General features: G+C 25.1%; 1 protein-coding gene across 3 annotated transcripts; it reads right to left on the bottom strand.

Annotated features, from left to right (window-relative positions):
* Positions 1–110: 110 nt before the first annotated feature.
* On the bottom strand, positions 111–24,310 carry LOC114124943 (sodium-independent sulfate anion transporter-like). 3 transcript variants are annotated; one of them, XM_027988393.2, is made up of 12 exons: positions 23,734–24,310; positions 9,983–10,305; positions 7,203–7,398; positions 5,892–6,112; positions 5,664–5,826; positions 5,406–5,570; positions 4,704–4,865; positions 4,500–4,640; positions 2,840–2,985; positions 2,021–2,197; positions 1,484–1,640; positions 111–375 (listed from the first exon to the last, which is right to left on the bottom strand). In XM_027988393.2, exons 2-12 carry the CDS (start codon positions 10,169–10,171, stop codon positions 296–298), a joined length of 1,797 nt encoding a protein of 598 aa, XP_027844194.1. In that variant the 5' UTR covers positions 10,172–10,305; positions 23,734–24,310; the 3' UTR covers positions 111–295. The 3 variants fall into 3 exon arrangements, with proteins under 3 accessions (XP_027844194.1, XP_027844196.1, XP_050056937.1); XM_027988395.2 differs by lacking the exon at positions 23,734–24,310 and adding an exon at positions 12,526–12,732; XM_050200980.1 differs by lacking the exon at positions 23,734–24,310 and adding an exon at positions 11,884–11,903.
* Between the last annotated feature and the right edge of the window lie 908 nt (positions 24,311–25,218).

The raw sequence follows: 25,218 nt of genomic DNA, 5'->3' as shown, positions 1-25,218 counted from the left end.
ATTTTTAACATTTTACAGGCACCATTAAAGTTTAAGAAATAAAATAATGTCCGTATAGTTTAAATATGACTTTTATCATTATTAATACTAATTCTATTAAAACATTAAAATAATAATAAAACATTTATTAGTTTTTCACAATATTTTATAATAATATACATTATTTATAAATATTCTTCGGTATATAAATATTATATAATCAACAATAGGTAAAATAGTAAAAAAAATTAAATAGTTACTTACAAGTTTATAAAATATAGTATACAAAAGTAAAATTACATAATAAAAGAAACAATTACGTTTTGCGTTCACAGATATTTTTCATTTTCATCTCGTGTAATGTCATCGATTCAATTCCATTGAGATCAGGTTGAACTGTAGAAATAAGAACAAATAAATAATTAAAAATACATGAAATAATTTATATATTTATTATAAATCCTTTAATCAAGAAAAAGTTAAGGGTTTCGTCGTTTTAATACAGGCTCAAGTTTTTTAAAATTTTACCACTTATTTTAACTAACTACTTCTAACTATAAAAATAAATCCTTCGTTTTTTATTAGTCTAATAGTTTGTTATAAGTAATTTCTTTTATAGTATAATAAAGTAAGTTATATTTATATAAAACGATACAACTTTATTTAAAAATAAAAATAAACAATGAGTATATTGCATATAATAAGTTATGACCTATAAAACTAAATGTCTTTATCTACGAATATGTAATATATTTTGTATAAACAAGTTTTAATTTTTTAAATGTTGTATAAAGAATATATAATAGGTGGTGGTTGATTTTTCATAAAATTAAAATTACATAATTCAATACCTACATTATGTGGTATGAATTTGTTTTATAAAACTAATTTTGTACGGTAAAATATTTTTATTATTTGTTATTTGTTATTATTTGAACTCACATTTTATTATTGCTGTAAGATTTTATGAATATAATTTAATTTTAATTGAAACATAGTTATTTTGTTATATTTTCACTTAAATAGGTACGAGAACTAAAGTAATTCTTTGGTTTCTTAAAAATTTAAACACTCATTATTTTTGAATGTATGTTATAATATGAGATAACCAATTCTGCCTCCAATAATGATATATTATTATAAACTGCTGTAAAGATAATGTTGTAAATGTAATTATATGGTAATAAAATAACAATGTTTAATTTTTTATCTATATATTATGTAATTTAATATACCTATATTATGATTTCCAAAAATACTCATAAAAGACAAAATGTCAGTGATTTAATGAAAAATAATAAACCAGTGGTAATGAAAAGTAGATAAATAATTCAACAAAAAATTATATGATGTAAAATTTGAACATTTTCACAAAAAAGTGAATACTTCATAGGTTTTTTTAATATTTTACAAAGTATAAAAACTCGGTTTTAATGAAACTGCCGATTTTGCTAACAAATGGCTACGGAATATATTGTATAGTTATATTATTATCTGTACATACTAAAATTAAATTTCTTGACAGAATCTTGTAGTGGGACCATTGATAAGATTTTAACGTTTAGCGTAGCTTCTAATATAGCTGCTACACATTCTTTGGCGTTCATCAATTCGAGTTGACATGATTCGGATTTTAGTTCATTTATTAAAGATTTGATTCCCTGAAAAATAAATAATCAGATATTACAATTCAATGGGTATAATGGGTATATACATAACATAAATCACGTTATATAATATTATTTTATTATACTTATGATTTCCAACTAGGTATTATGGGTAGTGATTTTTTTTTTTGATTTCTCGCAAGTAAATTATAAAAATAAAAGATTTAACTCTATTATATTATAATTTATTATACTAGAACCAATATTCCTGCACAATAAAGTAATTTAACTATAATTTTTTTTATAGGTCGTCTGACAAGAGGAGGGACACCATAATAATAGTTCGGTTGCGTTATCAAAATGGTTAGAAAAAAACTAATTACAATGATTGTATTATAATAATATTATACAGAAGATAGAGTAAGTGCACGTACTTGGGCAGCCGTGAAATCGGTCTTGTCAAAATGCACGCAGTCTACGACTATGAGATTCGGTTTGTTCGAGCATTCCAAAGATGACATCTCGGCAATAACCCTCTGTCGCATGTAGTCCACAGCAGGAAATAGAAGACCGCTGCTGGGTCTAACCACCCATTTTACGTAACCCGAGTTCTAAAAAAAAAAAAGAATATAGTTCACTGTTCAAATCATGTGGGCATACAATAATATAATAATATAATGTTATAACAAAGTTTCGTTTGTATAGCTGAAAAATTCTTGTTAGATATTATTGTTAAATTATGTACAGTATAAAATTGTATACCTACAAGAACAAGTATAAAAAAAATCGGTTCTATTCCAAATAATATAATTTGTTTTTTTCTAAAAAAACATTATTAGATTTTTAATTATAGTTTAGAATTATTATTTGTCTGGAAATTAAAAATAAGTTATAAACTAAAGTAATATCATGATTATTAATATTTTATTATTCTGTTAATTGATAAAAAAAAAATATTGTTTATTTAACTATTAATCAATAATGAATTTATTTTATCTATTTAACTTAAAAAATAAATTGTTTATACATTTAAGTTTTAATAAATATATAAAATATTTAATTTTTGACTTTAACTGTTAGAGTATCGAACCAGGATTTTTTACTCTTTTAGCGAATTACTTAAAAAAAAAAAAAAATAAATAGAAATAAATAATAACAATATTATTAAAAAGAACTCGCGAATTTGAGGATTGATAAAATCTAAAATGATTTGCGATAGAAGCGTAAAAAATCTATGTATTAAGTTTACTCACAGTTTCTTTTTCGATAGAAATTGATGGTCTGGCACTGCGATAGAGCACGCACAGCAAGTCAACACAGATGCCGAACAAAAGTCCCAGTTCCACATCGAATATCAAACATGCGACAAACGCGGTGGCAAATGGTATTAGATCACGTCCTGTGTAATTTGAACCCAACGTATTAGATAATATAATTTAAGTCTTAATGTGTGTTGTTAGCATTGTTAACATTGTTCCGTTTTAAAATATATTTGAATTTATACATTTGTTATTATAAGCGGACAGTATATAAAGCGTCCTATTACAAGTACTAGTGACGTACTTATTATAATATAATAATATATGTACAATACGTATTGTGTTTCGGCATACAATATCAATAACCGGAGAAAAAAATAAATTTAAATTTCGGAGGACATAATTATATATCCTCGTGGCCATCTATCTAAAGATCAAAATTTTACCAAATTCAATTATAGAGGCATATAAAGGAGAGGAAGGAATACTATTATTTCCTCGTAATAATTCACATAAAAACAAACTTATGATATGATGAAGATACCTATTGTAATCGAAATATTTAAGAAGTATACTAATACAAAAAAAAAATAATATTGTACATATTTACGTATGTATGTAATTTTTAAATTCAATATTTTACTCGTTTATTGCTATTAACCTACCTATTTTATGTGTATGTATTAAAAGCATACAACCTAAACTTACGTTGAAAAATAATAAGTTATAATAGTTATGTATTGAATAAAATATAATAATTAGGTACTTAATATTATAAAATTGAGAAAAGTTAATACATTAATAATAAACAACATTATTTTTAACTTTTGATCAACATAAAATAGGTTAGGTACACATTTTATTCTTTGCTTAAAGTTTAAAGATGAATTAATTAAAGTCCTTAAAATCGTGATGATATTATTAAAATTACATAGAATTTTAAAGTTCGCGAAATTAACAAATAAAAGAACAAATATATGGTTTTACTATGATATAATATAATGCAATTAACAATACTAACAATAGGTACTGTAGTTTGAAGTATACGTAATAATATTTAAAACATTTTACATAACTACGATTTGTTAAATTATATTTCAAATATTGTATAATAAAATTCCGATATCAAACTGTTATTGTTGCAAAAATGTTTAAAAGAGAAATATTTTTTAAAATCATTTTCTACATCAAAATGAAGTAATTATACCTATATATTAAAATATATATATATATATGTTTTTAATAATATTGATTTGAGTATAATTTGAAGTAGGTAATTATATATATACATGCGAGTAGATATATAAAAAAATAAATAAAAATTTAATTAATACGTTAGATAATACATATTGGACCGTATATTTAATTCTATACACATAGTGATTTTAGTTTTAGTCTTAACAATTAATTATTCAGACTGTTGGCTAAATTAATAATACAAATTATAATACCTTTAAATCTAAATAATTTGAATGGATTTATTGTTAAATTATAAACTTATGACTGGATATTCAGGTGATAGACAAGACATAATATTACTAGTCATATAATATTAATAACATTAAAAATTATTATACGTCTTATAAGTTAACTGTGTAATTGCGTCAATCGTATTATTATGTTGCAGATAACATAAAAATGAACGGTAACTTACTATTGGTTTTCCATAACGAAATCATCATGTCATATCGAAACATTGAAGTAACCGCACATATAAGTACAGCGGACAAACTAGACTTGGGTATGTAATAGAGAAGTGGTGTCAAGAATAATAACGACAGCATACCCAGTATAGCTATAAATTGGTTTTTAAAAAGTTAAAATTTGGTTAAAACGTACTACTTAATTGGTTATTTACTAGTAAATATTGAACTGAACGTTGTACGGACACCGGTAGTATGGTTAAGAGCAGACCTGGTCATACTTCCCGCAACTGGCATAGATCCCATAAATGAGCTGAAAATATTACAGAAACCTAACGCTATCATCTCTTGTGATGCATCAACGACTTTTCCACCACCTACAAAAAAAAAAAACGGTTGAATTATTTTTATATAATTATTAGCTAATGATACATTTGTCAATATGATATGAAATATCAGTTTTTATTCACAACAGACGATTTTGATCATTATTTATGGTTCATTAAACGTTAGATACACTGCAAGTCAGGTTAACACATTTTAAATCAGCCTTTGAATAATTTACATTTTATTATCATTTAATATTATCGTATAATTTCGTCTTAGTAAGCAAACAAGACGTGTAGTTTGATATCTTAGACATTATTAAACTTGACATGACATAAAATTTGTGTAAAATGGATCACCCGATGTAGTGCTGCAGTAAAGTAGAGTTAGTGGCGTGAGTGACACGTAAATGTGACGATACCCAAGTAGCCACTGACCAGTAAGTACAAAAATATTTTTGTATGGCATAATAAATGACAACACAATAAGAAAAATTTAACATAGGTACATTCACATTGCTATTAGGATTTCCCTAACACAATATATAAAATTAGGCACTGATACTAGATATTGAAAATCTGATTACTTACTGAATGCTTTAGCGACTGACACTGTGCTTAAAATTGACACCAACGGAACGACTATTGCACCGGGCCATAATCTGGACAGTCCTTCGAAAAATGTGAACTTTTCGTCTTCGTCTTCATAGTCCGAAAACGGAAACCGAAATTGTGGTATACCACTAGCTATATTACCTAAATAAATAAGAAACGATGCACAATGATATAAATATATTTTGTTTATAACGAGAATTTAGTTGAGTATTGTTTATGCAATGTAATACGTACCTGTTAACACTAATGGTGACTGGCCTTGTCTAATTGAAAAATATGCGATTATCGACGATACGATGACTACGAGAACATTGCTTCCGGTGGTCAATAAAAACAATAATACAGAATATGATTTTGCTTTCATTCCTTTAGCATTGACTTTTATGGTTTTTAAGCTCTACAAACGAGGCGTGGTCTTTATTCTGATGTTTGACTTGCACTATGTGTCTAAAGTATACTCACCTTCAATCCTATCAGCACGAATATACATATAAGTCCCATAGCGGTGTCTGCTACTCGAAAATGTTCAATATTTTCAATAAACTTTATCCACATTTCCATACAGTTTTTGGCGTCAAAAGAAATGCCAAAAAGTCCTTTCAATTGCGACGATGCCATAATAATAGCCGCAGCCGATGTAAATCCACCCGTCACTGGCATCGATACAAATTCCACGACAAATCCTACACAGGAGAAGCAGAACGAAACAATTTACATATTATTTACTTTAGCGTGTGAATTGAAGTGTACGGGTCGGTCTAAAAAAGTTTTACATTTAGTAGGCTTATTTTAAAGTTATTTTTCTGTGGACTGGAGAATCGAATGTTATTAATATTTTGAGGAGATGTATCAAATGCATATTTATTACCCTTTCCATTTTTGCATTTTCAGATATTACATTTATTAATGTTCAAGCACATAATAATTTATATTATATTACGGTGATAGACTGTTGGGTAGACTTTAAAAACTGTTGAGAAAATCAAAAACAAACATCTATATTCGATTTTCGACCAATTAAAGGGCTACATGAAACTTTTACGAGTATACTAATTCACTATTTAAAAATTAATACAAAACTAATTAAGTTAGAATCTAGACAAATATACTTGAAAGGTATTTTAATTCTGATGCGTTTAAAATGAAAATTATATGTAAGATTATAATCAGTTATAGATTTATGTTAATTGTTTGATGTATTACACCATCGTTTTATCTGTATGAAATTTTACTTATAATTGCATGTCCTCACTGTTGTTTTTATAGCACTCTTATATAAGTTATGCGATTATTTGTATTCAATTTATCGTCTTCTATAAACTTTAATAAAATAGAGTGTATGAATTCATTCAGTAAGTAAAAAACCGTGTTATAGAATATTTTAAGCGATTATTGCGATTGCGCGGTACGATTATAGGATTATTTTATTCCGAGCAAGAGTTATCATTTAATTTATGTCCTTATAATAGTATTATATTAAAATATATTTAAATCGATTAGAGCCTGGGTTGTTTAGAAAATCACTCTGTACGCATCGCATTTAATATTGATCCGTATTCCGTAGTATCTAATCAGTCTCTAAAAGAATTGCATTTAAGCATATTCGAAGAGACCTAACGACAACGACATCCAACAAACGCTATTTACATTGATAAAATAACACATTTTTCAAAAATGTTTTTAACGTTATAATGGTCATTAACCACGACGTTAGACGGAATGGAAGTAAATTGCGGTTTAATCGAATTTTATCTGATAAAAAACTTGCTGTACCTAAGCGTAAAAGTCCACATATGAGCTCGACAATTCCAGACACAAAACAGAGAATTACCGCCGTGGTTGGTAATGCTGGATTGACGTAGTTGAATGTGAGCAATGCAACAACGGACGCAGGACCGATAGTAATTTGCCGTACTGATCCAAATATTATGTACATCACGCTACCAAAGCATGCAGCATACAATCCAAACTAACAAAACAATGAATAATGATCAACACATCGGAATCAAAAAAATATTAAACTATATTTGTCAAAAATTAAATGTGTTAAATTTTAAAATAAGTCGTTTAAGCTGTTAAAGACAATTTTAACATCGTGTAGAAAAGCTGAAATAATATTTTTAATTACATGATGATTTTTTTTTGTTATAAATAGGCGATATATTCTAGTATAGTTTATAGGTAAAGGCGTATATGGCATTGAAATATTCAATGTTATTAATATTTAATGATAAATCTACTCAAATAGTATGCTTATTGTCAATGAATAATAGATAAAAAACGAACAGGTATATTTGTTTATTTATTCCTTGTAAGTATTTAAATCATTCCGAGTTATATCGAATAAACAGAAATCGGTATTTATCAATTGTAATTATATTTCTATGTAAACACAAATATACGTATATAAATTTAATAAAAATGATCGATTAATGAGAATTTATGTAATTGGATAAACTATTATATGAAAATATTATTATATCCACAATATAATATTATTTACATAGCTTATATACTATTAAAAATGGATTTAATTTAATACTATTGATATATTTTTATGGTCGAAAATTTGATAAAACAACATTTATGATGTAAGCATTTACTGCGAAACAAATTTTAACTGAGAATTTATAATTTTTGAAATAACAAGGTTCCCTCCCTAATTATCGAAATAAAGTGTTATTATTTCTCTCATCAATTATTGTTGATTCTTTAATTTTTAATTTTTAAACTACTAAGTATAAAATATAGATAGAGAGCAAAAATTTAAGATATTTATAATCCGCTTTGAAATTAAAATAAGTATCAGAAAAAACCAACAAAGGAACGTAAATAATACTACTATTGTTTTTGAGTTTGATAAGTACATTTATTTTAATAGCGAAAACAACTAAATTAGTAAACTGGAAATGTGGAACGTAAATTTGTACGTTTTTTGTGTGTAAGTTTGAGAGGCAATTACGTGTGTTAATAACGATATGACAATGAAACCGACAACTATAAGAATTTAAAAAATACCTTTCGTGTTTATTTCGTACAACAGGCAATTTTCTTTGGCGTGGGTGTAAGTTTTTACATTTTGGATGTTTAATATTAAAAAGAATATCAGTATCAAAGAGTAGTATCAAAGAGTAGTATACAATTTTATCAGCATAGCGATATTTTAAGTTTAAGTAAATTCTGAACATCCAAGAAAAAAATGTTATTTCTGTCACTGTACTGTGAAAAAGAAAGAATCTATAGTGAAACAAAAATTAGTAATTTTCAAATATACATTATTATACCATAATATGTTTTAATACTGGGGATTTTTGTATTCTCTATTATGGTTATACAATTATTAAAAGTTATAAAATTATAACTGATTTTTATAGTTATCACTCTAGATTTTAAATCAATTTAAAAAAAGTAAACAATACTTATCTATTTTATTTTATCGAATCCTTATCTAACTTTTTTTCGTAAATAGGTATAAACAAATAATATATATGTATGTGTGTTACCGGAAAAGATGACTTTTAGTCAATGATGATAATGACTAGTCAATAACGATAATGTCTGACTTAGTAAGGAATTAACGTAAATAACTAGTCATTGATGAAAATTTCTTATAAAAAAATGCATTGATGATAATATGATACTATTAAAATTTAAGTTGAAAATCGAAATCATAATCTTAATTTAAAAAAATCCTCGTTTTGTTTTATTTTCAATTAATAATAAAATTTCGTTGACAAATTGTATGCGCATTTCATTTAAATTTATTTTTAAACAGATTATTGAACACAATTATAATTTATAACACTCTGCTATTTACTATTTCAGTGCACAAACAGTATTGTGCAGTCACCAGCTTGTTAGATGTGTCTCTAACGATACCCGAATGTAATAAATTTTATTATAAGTTATTATAAGCAATAAAAACGATAACCGGGCTTACCATACTATTTACTATAGGTAACCTATGTGTCATAATCAGATCAATCACCGATAAAGCAGTGTTAATATTTGTTTTGATACGGTTTTATAATATTTCCTAATATAATACGAAAATTTCGATAAAACTGTATGGAATATCCAATATTGTCTATCCTTTACAGATTGTCAAAAATAACTAGGATATCATTACAATTCCTAAATTATCATCTTTTCCGGTAACACACACACACACACACACATATATATATATATATACGTATATATATCAAATAATAATAATATATTTTATACCATGTGAGTATGTACAATCATGTATATTATTCTCGGTAAATAATGATGTTTCAGAATTGCGAAACTACTCGTTAAAATTTTGATTTGGGTACCTATATCGATATCTATAGAAAAAATGTCTGCTGAATAATAAAAAATAAAAAAGATTGGTTCTAATATGAAAAATAGAAGATAGTATCGCCTCAAATATCGAGAATTCCAAAATATCATGATCGTTAAGTATATTTAAAAATCTTAAAAATCTTATTTCGAATAACCACGTTATCGAAAACAAAAAAAAGGGTGGTGAGGATATATTTTATATACGGCAGTGCAACACTTACGAGTGGGTCAAGTCCTGCTAGCGACGCGTACGCTATGGACTGAGGCATCAGCGTGAGCGCGACTGTGATTCCCGATACGGCGTCGTATAGCAAGTCCGACTTCTTGTACTTCGGCATCCATGTCAGTATCGGCAAATAGCTGACCAGTATGTTGTGTAGTCGGTCGCCACAAGATCCCGTGTGCACCATGATGGCGTGTTTTTTTTCTCGGTGCGGTGACGAACTGCCTGTCGCGCATCAATCGTTATTGCTGGTCGTGCAGTATTATGGCACTCAGTTCTCCAGATAATACCGTTGATGAGTGATTTCGGTATAACGGTAGACTGTTACGGAAAAAGAAAAAATCAAAAATACGACAGTGAAACAACCGTGTAGCTTACGAACAGAATAGATTCGCCGTATATAAAATCACTAAATAACTAATAAAAATTGATATCCATGGAAAGTGATGGAGTCATGCGGACTATTATCGCTCTAAAAATTTAATGGCGTATTAAATTATTATTTTATTGAAATCAAATCTTCATTGGTGGAGGGCAACCCAAAACTCGATTCCATAGGAATTTGGACGGTATTTGAGTTCAGAGTTCAAAATTATTATTATTTCTTTTTTATCATTTAGTACCTAACTAATGTATTTAGACATTTTATAACATAATTCGTTTTAATAGTAAACATTTTAAACTTAAAACGCAATAATCTATAGTAATTAAAAATTAAACCATTTATCGAAATAATGAATACCTAACTAATTTTATTTTATTTAAATTATATATTTATATATTTAGTTAATAACTAAAAATAAAATATTATTAAAAACATATAATTTTTTTAATTTTTTAACACGATTTTAAATCAAATATTTTTTGTAAAAAAATGTTTTAGACATTTATTTATTAATTTTTCTTCGTATTATATTTCTCAGTTGCATAGTATGATAATATGTAAAATATGATGAATTAATATTTTATTGACTTAATAGATTACTATAGCCTTTCATATATCTGTAATTTTTACCATACACCATTAAAAAAATTAATTAAATTTTTACTCTATCTGTAGTCATCTAATAGTTCTAATGAAATAGTGTTCGTATTATAATATTTATTTTCGGTGTGTATATAATAAATAATAATACATTACACTGCCGATAATACTATGGATGAACAGACGTACGTTAAGTTTATTTAGTTTTTAAAATACAACAATTATGATTTATATTACATTCGTTTCTTTTACTAATTACTCATAAACAATTTGAACCGTCCATATAATATACGAATCAAATAATATTTTTAATCATTTTTACTATCATTTAATTAGTTATGATATAAATGTCGCAATAATTAATGTTATTAATGTATTGTTATAACCGATTAACCGTACTTCGCATAATTTATTAAAAGACACTGTTTTCTTTTCATAATAACTGTGACTAATACAATTAACTCAAATAAATAAAGATTATAATAGGCTGTGTAGACATTTTGAAAAATTCTGCATACATTTATCACAATAGTATACTTTTAATTCGTATTAATATAATGAACAATGTATTGGGTAAATCATTGATTTAAAATTGTAATCTCATTATGGAGCTAAGTCTTAAATTTTTGATTTTAGATTGTATATAATTTAAAAAAATGATAATAATTAACATGTTTTCCTAATTTCAGTTTTAAATTATTGGATTTATATACCCATGTACTATATACACGAAATAATGTATACATTTAATATTTTTTATATTTTTATTTTATCTAATATAAACATTTGTATTTATTAACCTGAGGTATTGAATAAATTGAATTTAAATTAGTAAAATGTATAAATAAAACTACAAAACTTATGATTTTTAAATAACAGCAATTTGATTTGAAATTGTTTAATGAAAAAATTACCTGATAAATATTTGAAATTTCTAACAGCTAGAAGGCTTAAAAGGATGTCAGCTGTACACTATTTTTTTGCTCTCTTTGACCCTCCCAAAACATAGATAAAACGTATTCACCCAAAATTGTTTTTATGGTTTTTAGAAAGAAGATTAGAGTAAAACACTTACTTATAAAAAAGTATGAAGAATAGCAATGTTGGGATTTCACATATAATTTTTTCTAAATATTATCTCAAAAACACTTAATACCTGTTTAAATTAACAAACAAAATTTTATATTTGAATTTTAAATTAAAAAATACAGTTGATATATCAAATGTTTGAAAATATTATTATCTTACATTTTTGTGATTGGTTATTTTCAACCACAAACATCAACTGGGTATGAATGTGTCTAGTATATGTTTTGTTTGGGTCAGAGAGAAAGAGAGAGAAAATAAAAGGTAAATTGACAACTTCTTAACGAAAATATCTAGTCTAGAAACTAACTTTTTGAATAATATGTATATTTGTCTAAAAATTTTCTTTTATAAATAGTTTTAATTTAAAATATGGTTTTTATTTTAAAAATTTAACAAAATTATCTCTGCTTGAAGTTGGTTAAGAGTTAGTATTAAATATTATTACTGAATTCAACGTAAATACTAACAAGTAACAATTAATACATTTTACAAACGTTCAATGGCAATCGCGTTTTTAATATCAATTATTTTACAGCAACGGTTAAACTTGTATCAATTATTGTCCGCGCACGTATAAAGAATAAAAAACATTTTACTGTATAAATATTCGTTAAACGCTGATAATGATAATAATAAAATAATAATCTCTTTAATGTGAAACGAAACTACACGATACGCTCGCACTGTGTCGACTGAAATTATAATGAACATTTTTTTCTCAATATAAATTAATATCAGTACATAATAGTCAATAATGTACCATTCATTAGTCATTGATTAATTAAGTTGTATGGGTGTAAATTATAATTAGTTAATAAAGGTGAAGAGATAAGGTAAGATGATCAAAACAAGTTTAACGACGACTAATCATTTATTAGCGATGTCTGAAAAATGAAAAAAAAAAAAAATTTTTAATTTTATAGACGTATTCGAAAAACACTCAATATTATGCTGAATTATAAGTATAGCTTCATAACTAATTGACAAATAATTACGTGTTCCACTTCCAGACTATTACATTAAGTATATAGGACTTAGGTATATTATTCAAAATGTACCATTATCCCTACTCTATTTATACTGCTTTAATCCTTTCAAATATGTAAATATTAAAAAAATAATTATTTTATACAACTATTTTTAATTGTAAACATCATACAAGTTTTATAGTTAAAGTGTTATATTTAAAGTGTACGTTTGGGTAGGCTTCGGCAGAATCACAAAAACAGTTTTTTTTGCAGATTTTGTGTCGTGATTATGTCAGAAAATGTTTAAGATAATACTCAATAATATTTTTTTATTTTTGCATAGTGAACTTTAAACAAATATTAGATAAAATAAATATACAATTAAAAAAAAATATTTTATAGCTTTGTTTCGAAATTTTAATTAAAATATATATATATGCTTGCACTCAAAAAGTGAAATTTCTATTCAGTAGAAAAATATTTTAAAAGCTTTTACCTATAATAATTGTACATAAAACAATAGATTACATTTTGAATGTATATTAGTGATGAGCACATGCAGTTAAGAGCTGATTAATTATAGTTATATTGAATTGTTACCAACCAATAAATCTCTATCGTTTACTTATTGCGGTCAGTAGTGTAACTACAAAATTTAGTTTTGTTTCCGGCTAGGTGTTGGTATGATGACGTTTAAAGGGATTGGCCGTGGGATAGTGTTAAAATATTACTTTTTTCTCGATATTTCAATTTCATCGAGTTTGATGGACGCATAAGCCACTTGTTTAGCCAAGTTTCGTTGGCATTTGATTAGATTTTTCTTATTATTTCCTTGTATTTTTGCGTGACAGAAGCATGATATTAAACGAATGTTGTATGTTTGTGTGTGTGTATTCAACACGTTTTATGGCCTTGTTATCATTGCATTTGATAGTTTTATTATCTATAATATATAATATATGTATACGGGTATATTATGCAAAAACAACCAGGGATTCGCGAGTAGTATTATATTATGATTGTATGACGATATTATTATAAAAAATTGCCCAACATAATATTTAAAGTTATTTAAAAACGTAATAGATAGATCGGATTTATGAATTTTCAAATAAATATAAAACCTTATTACGGACGAAATAATAAATTAAGTTCGTTCGTAATAATAATATATTACAGCAACTGAAGATTGTTGAAATGGTCCACACTGTATTTTATGATTAATGATTATATTTTATCTCTATATTATGTATAAAATATGACATTGAAGTACTTATATGAAACTTCAAATTAATTAGTGTTTGAAACCTAAAAAATTAAAAACGCTTAGCTAAGTTTTTTTTTTACCAATTTATCAGCTCATTTTTCAGTTTTTGATATCCAAAACTTTATTATATAATATGAACTTAAATTAAACGATAATACATACAGACTATATGATATAGATTAAAATTACTGGAGCTTCAATTTATTTTATCGGTTTCATGTTTTGGCCGCTGTAAGTCTTTAAAAATGGTAGGTATATGATAATGTATACATTAATAGTTTAATGTTTATAGATTAGCCTTAGTTAATAGATTATAATAGCCGTTTTCTTGTGTTCACTGTTCATCACTAATTTACATTTATAATGTGAGCTATTGTTTACTGTAAAATTATAGGTAATTGTTTTTAAAATATATTTTTACTAAACGAAAATTTTACTTTTTACGTAAATTTGAAAAAAAAAATTTAATTCTAAAAACAAATTATAATGTTTATTTTGTCTAATATTTGTTTGAAGCTTACTGAAAAAAATTAAGAAATGATAATTGAATATTGTCTTAAAGTAGTTCCATTAAAGCATAGAAAAAAATTGTTTAATTTCAGTTACAACGCACTTGTCTCTTATGGAGTGTCGAAAAAATTCAAGGGGTTATTTTAAAGATGGATGCATGTCATTAATCCGATAATAAGTGAATAGTTTAAAGACAAAACAAATGAAGAATAAAACAGGAAGCTTATGTAAAATGGCAATGGATTATTTTCAGCATATTTTATTTAAACTATTAGGCATAAAACAAATTTCCATTACAAATTGTTTTGCTTATTTTGTTATCAACAGTAAATTTTGTTGTTATTTTGTAATATATATTCATAGATAATAAAGATATGGATAGGATATATCGGTCTTATCAACGGTATTTAAGGGGTCCAGTTGAGGCCACGAATTAAGATATACCTTAATTATATAAAAATAAGATATATCTTAATTCGTGGTTGAGGCCAAACAAGTATACCTATATAGAGTATCAATTATCATTATAAAAACGCCTCAATTGCCTTCCCCTCCAGGCACGCGGCCTCAAATATATTTAACATAGGCGTGGCCTATCCATATCTTTATTATCTATGTATATATTATACATAATAGGTATGATAAGTATAAGTATTTATTGTAGGAAATTATAAATGTTGATCAATACAGTAGTTGTTATCAACCCAACTTTGCAATATACTGTAAAGTTCTACGATTAAAATAATTATTTAAACACTTGTGCAGATTATGTGAGTATTAAGATTTTGAAATTGACAGATGGGCTTATTTATCGTCAACTCTAAATTCGAATTAACTATAGTAAAGTAAATACCACTAATTAAGCTATTAGATTTAGTTGCGTTATATTTTATTTATAGGCGCATTATAGAGATGATTAAAAATATGTTATTAATTTATTTATATACTAGATTAACTTCGACTATACGTCATAAGAATATTACGATTCTAATGTTTATTTACGTACTTTTATCAATTCGAGTTTCGTATAATTGTAGTATAATAGTATGAATTAATTTTACTATATTTTAGTGTTATTGAACTGTTTAATTTAGTACATATTACTATATATAATACAAGTTAGGTTCATAAAAAGTATCCGAGTCGGTAGATAATCTATTTATTTGTTCGGATAATTGTACGGTGTCTACAAATATATTTCAATGTTTTATTTATAAAAACGCCCGAAATTCAATTGGCCCAAAATAAAAATGGTCGTACAATTAAAAGGGGTAATAAACTGAATTTTATATAACACATTTTAAAATTTAGGAAATGTCCTTATGGCATATAGGTACTAATTTCGTGAGAGATGGTGGCGTGGTCAATTAAAGTAAATTCTCAATCACGGGATTTTTGAAGGAAATATTGTTACCTACTAAAATATAGTTGTTAGGTACTTGTAGTTATAATTAATTAAATTAAAATAAATTATTATTACTAATATTTTTTAATTGTTTTTGTAAGATTGTGACTGTGACTTGCTACGCGCATAGGCACAACTACATTAATTTGTTCTTTGTTTCAATAATAATAATCTAATATGGTTTCAATATGTCATATAAGTACAAAACAAAATGCACTACGTGAAACATTTTAAGTCAAACATTCGTGTGATGAATAAGAAAAAATCGGTTCAGTTTAATTTTATCGTTAGAAGTAACGATTTGGGTCTATTAATTAATTATATTATTTATGACTTATAAGTATACTAGAGGATCTAGTATCCACTCATAAAAGATAACATAGCGGTATAGTTACAGTTTAATAGCATAAAATTATTTTTTAGAGGAAAATGTTATTAAATTAATAATTTTTTTTTACCTACCATAGGTTTTTCATTATTTTGACCTTGTCTGTTAAAAAATTGCTTTTTGACTGTTGGCCAAATGTCCATTTATATATATTATATTGTCTGAAAGTTTATTGTTTATTCTATGTAATTAAATTTTGATTATTTTCGAAAGTAAACTTAGAGCGTACTTAACATATCATACCTATACTACCTACTTATAGTAGAGAATCTTCTATTATTCTTAGTGTTGATAGTATTGACTATTGACAGACAGGATAATTGACGCTTTTCTGTATAGTAAATATAAATAATAATTTTTTTTTTATTGATGGTATAATCAACTTTGACAACTAGGACATTAGTGCTACACGTATTAACACACTCTTAAAATATTAGTGTTCTTATTAACAAGTTATACTTGAATAATAAGGAATAAAATCAATAAAATGAATTTAAGATTAAATCATAAAAAATATATATTATATTATTTACATAATTTTTACAATATGATTAATTGTTTGAATAGTAGTTATAATTGTGATGTAATAATATTATATTAATACTAATACTGTATTGGTTGTTACCTATTTACAGTTTATTGAGTATTTAGATTTTAGATATTATTTTAGTACTTTTGTTCTTCGATTTGGACTGTAACTTGACACAATCCTACTGTAGTAATATTATTAACCATAAAAATAGAAATATTTATAACAAAAATGTTCTATTTTATTTTTGTATTAATTTATTTTGTTTTAAATGTTACAATTATACAAATTATACAATTTTATGGTCATGAGCTGTGGCAATTTTTAAATTTTTTATCAGGTATAATGTGAACCATTCAAGGACTGTTGTTAATAATATATATGTGAATAAATATTTGTGGTTTGGATTAGCAGTAGTTATCAATTTATCATAATTATTATTATTTTCAAATCTTTATCATCGAGATGAGTCTTTGTTAAATATATTAATGACCTTATACAATATTGTTGTTATTATAATCATTTTATTTTTTTTTATTTTGGTATTCTAAATATGACAGTAATGTTTAGTGTTGTGTTATTATATTTCAAGGATTGACGTTAAAAAAATACATAATTAATAAAATAAAAACAAATATACTTATCGCTTCGCATCGATTCTATTTAATTCTAATAATGAATCAAAAAAGTTCATTTCGGCAGCTGCAAAATAGCTATTATATAGCTTTCTGGATACATAATATGTAAACATATATTATAATTTTTAATTACTTTATTTAGATATTTTTAATTATTTTTTTTTATTACGGTGGAGGATCTTTGTCCAAAGATATTGTGCCTTAGAGATTTTTCGAAATGAGGAAAAATATCAAAACCACTTCTTTCGATTTTTATTGAAAATCACATTTTTGACCTGATTAGGATTGTTGATGCATTTTCGTGCATTTATCTTTATAATATGTTATTTATTCATTTGGTAGTAAAATATTTTGCACCTATTCGTATAAATATTTAGACGCTGGACAGTAAATAAAATTGCAATTATATGATGAGCAAATTCATCTCATTATAAATATTTACAGATTGCAACTATAACTACACCATAACCTAATCTAACATGAAATCAGCAGGTACGACTATACGTTGTTAATCTTGAATGATTTTGGACAGTTTCTGTTTGTATCCATAAAAAGAATACGTGAATTCCTTCAACGCAATAGTTTTTTTGTGATATTTTATTAAATAATCGGGTATATGAGTATTCATTTTAATAGTAACACATTTTTATAAAAAAATCATTATATTTTTTTTATGTACTGTGAATATAAATAATAAACATGGTCAATCAATTTAAAATAATTTTATTATTTCTTCCTTATAGTTATTCTTATGTTTGATTACTATAATATTAACTTTTTTATTTGTACTATTAATTAAAGTTAATTTAGTATTTATTATTGAACTGTAACGTTCTATAACAGTTACAATCTAAATGGCTATGTATAAATATTGTTCTTGGATCTACACCAGTACGATGTATAATGTACCGTGCATGAGGACGTGTCATCGCAAAAATTATTTTGGTCATTTTTTTTCTGATTTTAAAGTATTTTTTTCAATGAATACTATTTTATTTTTGACAACATAAAATATTAATTTAATTAAATTTCCTATCAGAAACCATGCTTACAATTGAAAATAGAAGAATAAGTGTACGTCTTGTCTTAAAGCTGATGATATAGATTGTAGATAGAAAAGTATCTGGCATCATTATAAAATCAATACCTAAATTTATTTCTATCCTCACATAATCTAAAATAATATGTCTATAGGGTGACGTACTAGTAAATGAATTCTTAAGGTTGTATAGTTTTCAAAAAAATTGATACGCCTAATATTTAAATTTATATGTATTAAATTGTTTTAATTAATTATTTGTACTAGGTATAATAAGGGTTTTAAATATTCAATATAATATTATTTATTTAAGAATTTTACACCAATTTCCCAATAGATGAATGTTAAATCTAGTATTTGAATATTTATTTTTAGTAAATAAACGCGACTATCTCAATTTAATAAGGTACATTTTTTTGGCTTTTCTAATTATAAAATAAGGTAGGTTATATATTTGAAATATGAATTTTAAGATTTTATACTTATCAAACATAATATAAATATCTTAGTTGTACACAAATAAAATAACTACCTACTACCTAGATAGGTAGGAATAACTTTTTTACAATTTTAATAAACAATATACCTACATTTTAAATAGTATTATATTAGTTAAGTTATAAATTCTTTTCAATATACACAAATATAAATAAAAAACAATCGTTCAAATTTTAAGTAAATATTAAAAAAGAAACATTCAATATTAAATTAATTATTAATTAATATTCACTAGGATTATTTGGGTCCTACCCAAGATGATTACATCAGGTAGTTTATTTGTTGTTATATATTGTTTAGTAATAGACTATTACCAAACAGAACTATTACTTATAGTTGCTTACACCATTGGCTAGTGTATTTTATAATATAATATTTTATTTTTGTTTAATTTTATAAATAATACATTTTTTTTTAACGACGGCTTTTATTTTAGTAAAAAACATTTTACACAAGAATATAAAATTTAAAAAAGAGCCTTATTTATAAAAAAAAATTCTGTGCTCAAAATAAAAAAAAAAGCAAAATGTTATACTTTTACATAAATTCTACAAAAATTTGCTTGCAGTGTAAGTTCTTAACTCTTGGAAATAAATATTGTGTGTGTGTGCTTATAAGTATATTTTTAAAATAAAAAAATAAAAAAACAAGCTTTTAATAATATATATATTTTATATTATTCTATTTTGTATAATAAAATTTGAAAGTAGGTAGGTACATAATTATTTTTAATTACATTCTTCTACGTTATTGTTATAGAATATGTGTATTTGAATTATTAATTTCAATATAAAATCTGAATGAAATGAAATACAATCAACGATATTATTCAAGTACACAAATACATTGCATTGTATTTAAATTTTAAATATCAAGTTTGTTCTAGCAATGATATTTGGAATTATTACCATGGCAGTTTTTTTTTAAGATAAAACGATTTCGTTTTATTTCAATAATAAATAGTAGGTAATCTTTATTTTAGTTGGTTTTGGGTTAAACAATTACTATTGTGACCATTTGGTTAGTTTAAATTGTCAATAAAAGATTAACTTTCAAATCGTAGATTGTACAATATCAATATAATACACAGAAAACAAAATTTCTATTGTAATTGTATGAATTATCATTATAATTATTATTCATTCAATGAATACATTTAATTTCTTATTACTTCCACCAAATTAAATACCAGCAATCATAGTAGACGCGAGATTATAAATGTAAGTAGTCACCTTTATATTTATGGGTTAATATTAAATAATAGTAATGAATGGCTAAGCGCCAATATTGGTTTTTAAGGAAAACGTCTTCACTCACCCCTTAGTCTTGATGAATAAAATTTAAATTTAAATATATTTTTTTCCTCATTTTATAACAATTATTATTGTTAAACAACTTATGTGTTATGGTTAGGCAATGTGAAAGCAAAGTGGATTTCTTAATGTGTGAATTATCATAAAATACTTATTATCAACTTTAAAAAACGAATTTAACATTAATATATCATAAATATAATGTATTTTCACTGTTAAAGATTTATTATTTTTGTAGTAAATTAATAACTAATAATTATAAATATATTTTTTTTTAAATTCGTGAAAAATTTCAAAATCTTATTGTTTAGTTATGCCGTATTTATGTTTGAAGTAGGTAGATAATAGGGTATCGAAGCGGACAATCAACCAAACCTAATTTAATAATAATTAATATTCTAACGAGCTTTACGGAAATTTGAGATTGTTTCGTCGCAATTACTATAGCATTATAGCCTGTAGGTTACGGTCAATTTTTATGCGCTTTGAATTTTAAAATAATAGAAATTCTCACCATGAGTAAATAGAACACAGCACACATTTTAGTAACAACGAAACGTAAAATACATGAAATATAATATAGTTGTCTATGACATATATTGCACATTAGCTGTTTCTATATAAGTTATCTACATACAATTAAATCAATTATTTAGAAAAACGGATAATTTTATGTATATATAATATCTTATATATATTATATATTTTATTATTATATATTAATTAGTTATTAATTAGGAACTTTCGTTTATCGGTTTATCGCTAGTATTTATTATTCGTTACCATTATGATTATCAATTTCGTTTAAGGTTTTTATGAAAATGTATTTTTTAAATACAATATTGTTATATGTTAAATCTCCATTGTTTTTCCTATTGTCGAAATTTTTCATTAATTTTTAAAAAATTAATTATTTTTGAGTTTGTTTTTACAGAATTAAAAGTATGTTGCACTAAACTTTTTTTTATTATTCCAGTTAAAATAATATATTATGAGGAATATAGGTACATCGTATTAGATTTTTATTCTTTTTATGATAAAATTAAAAATATTGTACATTTGAAGTGTTTCAAGTTTTTTTACTCACTAATAAAAATGTTATCGTAGATAAATCAAAAATAAACTTCTAAAGGCATCTATTGCTATCATTAAAAGAGCAAAAATATTTTGAAACTAAATTAATTTCTAGTAAATGTTAATTATTGAATATTTCAAGTTGGTATCTTATGTTGTTTATTTTTAAATAACAATAAACATTCAATAAATAGCTTAACTGGTTTTACCTAAAAATTCCAGTTTTTCCTGATTATTTAAAAAAAATAGTGGAATTGTTTCATTATTAATTATCTCCCATAGTATCAAATGAACAAATTAATTCAACCAGTGTTTTCTGATTTTAAGGGTGACATTATATACATAAAACAAATGTAACATTGCTTTTTTCAGAATCTAAAATGTATTTAATTAACTAATTTCGTCTTGTGGGGAGATACTTTTTAACTTGTAAAAAAAAATCATTATAATCAATTAAGTTGGTATTTATACTTGATGGTTAAATTGTTGTTTTTTTTGTATATACAAACAAATTTATTCTTAAAAAAAATCAACTCAAAAATATTTTTTCCCACCATCTATTTAGTTATTAAATCAAATTTAAAATGTCAAAATTAAAAAAAAAAAAAAACCTGAAAATAAATATTGACAGTGGGAACAAACATAGTAAGAAATCTTATTTACACACAGTAAGTAGCATTACTTATCAATTTATAAATGAGAAATACATGTAATATAGGTATAGATAAAAGTAAATAGTTATTGGTTGCCAAGTTTTTATCAACGATCATTTTGTTTAGAGGTGTTAATCATTTCAGTAATATCAAACTGATTAAATGAAATCCTTTGTGCATTAGTGTCATCTTCCAATTAATTTATAAACTATATAAACGTAAGGAAGTCATAATGTAAATAGTCGATTTTTGCCTTTTAAAGAATTAAAAGTGCTTTAAAATTAATCTTAAATAATAACTTTTTCGACAAGAAAGTGAATCTAATTGGTACTTTTTTTACTGATGTATTCTAAAATGAGTTATACTTAACTCTAATAATACAGAGGTTCGATTATCTGTTGACTATTTATCCAATAAAATATCGTAAATCAATGTTTAGATATAAAAGCAGTAGTAAAAATAAATACATGTAATAGTGTTTTTTTTGTATTAAGTTATTATTTTGTTTTTATTTTTTCGTGTACAACCATTACATTATGTTACATGTATGGTTAAAACAAAAATAAAAAGTTCAAACATAGTGGTGCCAGGGTGACCCACCTTCATGTTACACTTATCATGATTTTAAAAGAAAACGTTGCCATTAAAGAGTTTATTTCTTGATTTTCTCTTCTGTCATTTACAAAATATGATAGGTAAGGAAAAATTTCAGAGTAAAATTCTTCAATTTAAAGTATGTTTTTTTTTTTTAATTAAAAATGTAAGAAAATATTTCAATAACTTGAAACTTTCTCCAATTATTTATAGTAATGATACATAATTATACGTCTAAATTTCGAAAGCAATTTGTGCATTTATTACGACTCAACGAGCTTTTTTGAATAATACGATATGTTAAAATTTATTTCCTAGTCTAATTAAACTTTATAATATACCTATAATAAACAATGTAGTTTATGAAATATGATTTTATTTTTAAAATTGATCCCTTCAAGTTTTAAATAATTTATTTTTATAATTATCGTATATTATGAAAATACTTTTAAAACATATTTTTTTGTGTTTGATGACTTGTGTTATTTTGGGGCTACGTATAAATTGTTTACGTACCCACAGGGTTTCAGCTGTATATTTACGAGATGGCGCTTAAGTTCGATCCATGCTTCAGAACTAATAATTATAATCGGTATTAAATGTTTAATTATTGTTAAAATTAACTTAATTCTAAATAAATGTGTTGTATGTGTAATATCATGATTTAAAATTTAATTTATGTTAAAACATAATATTTAATTTTTAGTTTTCTAGTATAGAACACGCGGAGACCAATGGAAAGGACAGCTTTTTAGTATTCTTCGAGGTAAAAACTTAGATGAAAAAAAATTAAACTTACCGTATCGAATAATATATGAACGTTGTCGTTGCTGTGGTACAATAAAACGCGCCGAAGACGTTTGTTTACCGACACCGGTCTTGGTCAAAGCATCGCGTTGTGTGATGAGGAATTATTTTCGGAACAGTATAAAAAACAGTATAGAACCGCGAAAAAAATTTGCGCACGACCGAGTGTGTAAATTTTTTTTAAAATTAAATTGAATTATTGTATTGTATTGTGTTTGTACGTCAGTTTATTATAATATTATACAAAAAGGTACTGAAATCGTCGCGATAAACGAAGACCAGCAAAACCGATGCGACCGCGGGCTTACAATTGTCTCTACAATGATATAATATATAATACAAAACGCGCGGCGTGCTGCGGTGTGCACGTATACAGATATTGTATACGTCTAAGAATGATGACGACGATTATATACTGAAATATACTACAATATAAGCGTATTAAACATTTATACACCGTGAACGGAGTGTGCGAAGACCGTGAATCGCGTAACGTATGATATGTGTTTGATAATATTACCTATTATTATAAAAATCCGATGATATCGGCTCTACAGAGTGTTCACAGCTCGCCCGCCGACAATAATTTGATAGCAACAATAAAATTGTAACTATATAATATATACTATATAGGTAGGTAGGTAGGTAGGTAGGCAAGTAAGTAGATAGTGTTATAGTGAAATATTATTATTTCGTACTCGGTCACGGCGGGAGTGGGATAATCTCCCGACCGCGATACATAATATACAAGGTGATTTCATTAAGTTCATGGTTAACACTAATTTTCCTGGAAAATTATTGGAAGTAATTGGAAATCTCGTGATGTGCTATGATGGGACAACATTTTTGAAAAAATAATAGTAACATTTAGTATCGTTTTTATTTTAAAGTCTTTATTTTTATGCATGCCAGTATACAGTTTTAATTTCATTTAATTTTTCTAAGAATTTTGATGTATGATATAAAAATCGAATTTCGAAACCAGTAGTTATAATCATTATAATTAGTCAATAGTCATAAATATTTAACGTATAGATAAGCGCAGAATATGGGACCAATAGATATAATATTATTTTGTCCGGTACGTACACTTTTTCCCCTAGCCAGTGCCGTAGAACAAAACTTATTTGAATTGAAATATTTACTAGTTGTGATTAATTGATTATTTGTTCAAGATAATAAATTAAAAATGTTCTTTTTCATTTGAAAATGAAATATAGAAAACGATATTTGACTTAAATTATGTATAGAAATATGCACATAAACAAATCTATAAAAACATTAATAATTTTCGACGTAATTAATGTTAAAATTTTAAAATAAGCACCCTGTATATAATATATATGTGCGTATGCCATACGGGTATTTCAATAATAATAAAAATATAATATTGCGAGCGGACCTTGAGACCCCGTCTGACTACATGGTGCGGCGGAGATCACCGGTTTTTTTCGTCGTTTTCGGGCGAAATTCTCGA

This window comes from Aphis gossypii, chromosome 2 (genome assembly GCF_020184175.1).
Source record: "Aphis gossypii isolate Hap1 chromosome 2, ASM2018417v2, whole genome shotgun sequence".
Lineage (NCBI taxonomy): Eukaryota > Metazoa > Arthropoda > Insecta > Hemiptera > Aphididae > Aphis > Aphis gossypii.
The sequence above is the reverse complement of the archived record's forward strand: the minus strand, read 5'-3'. Positions and strand labels throughout refer to the sequence as shown.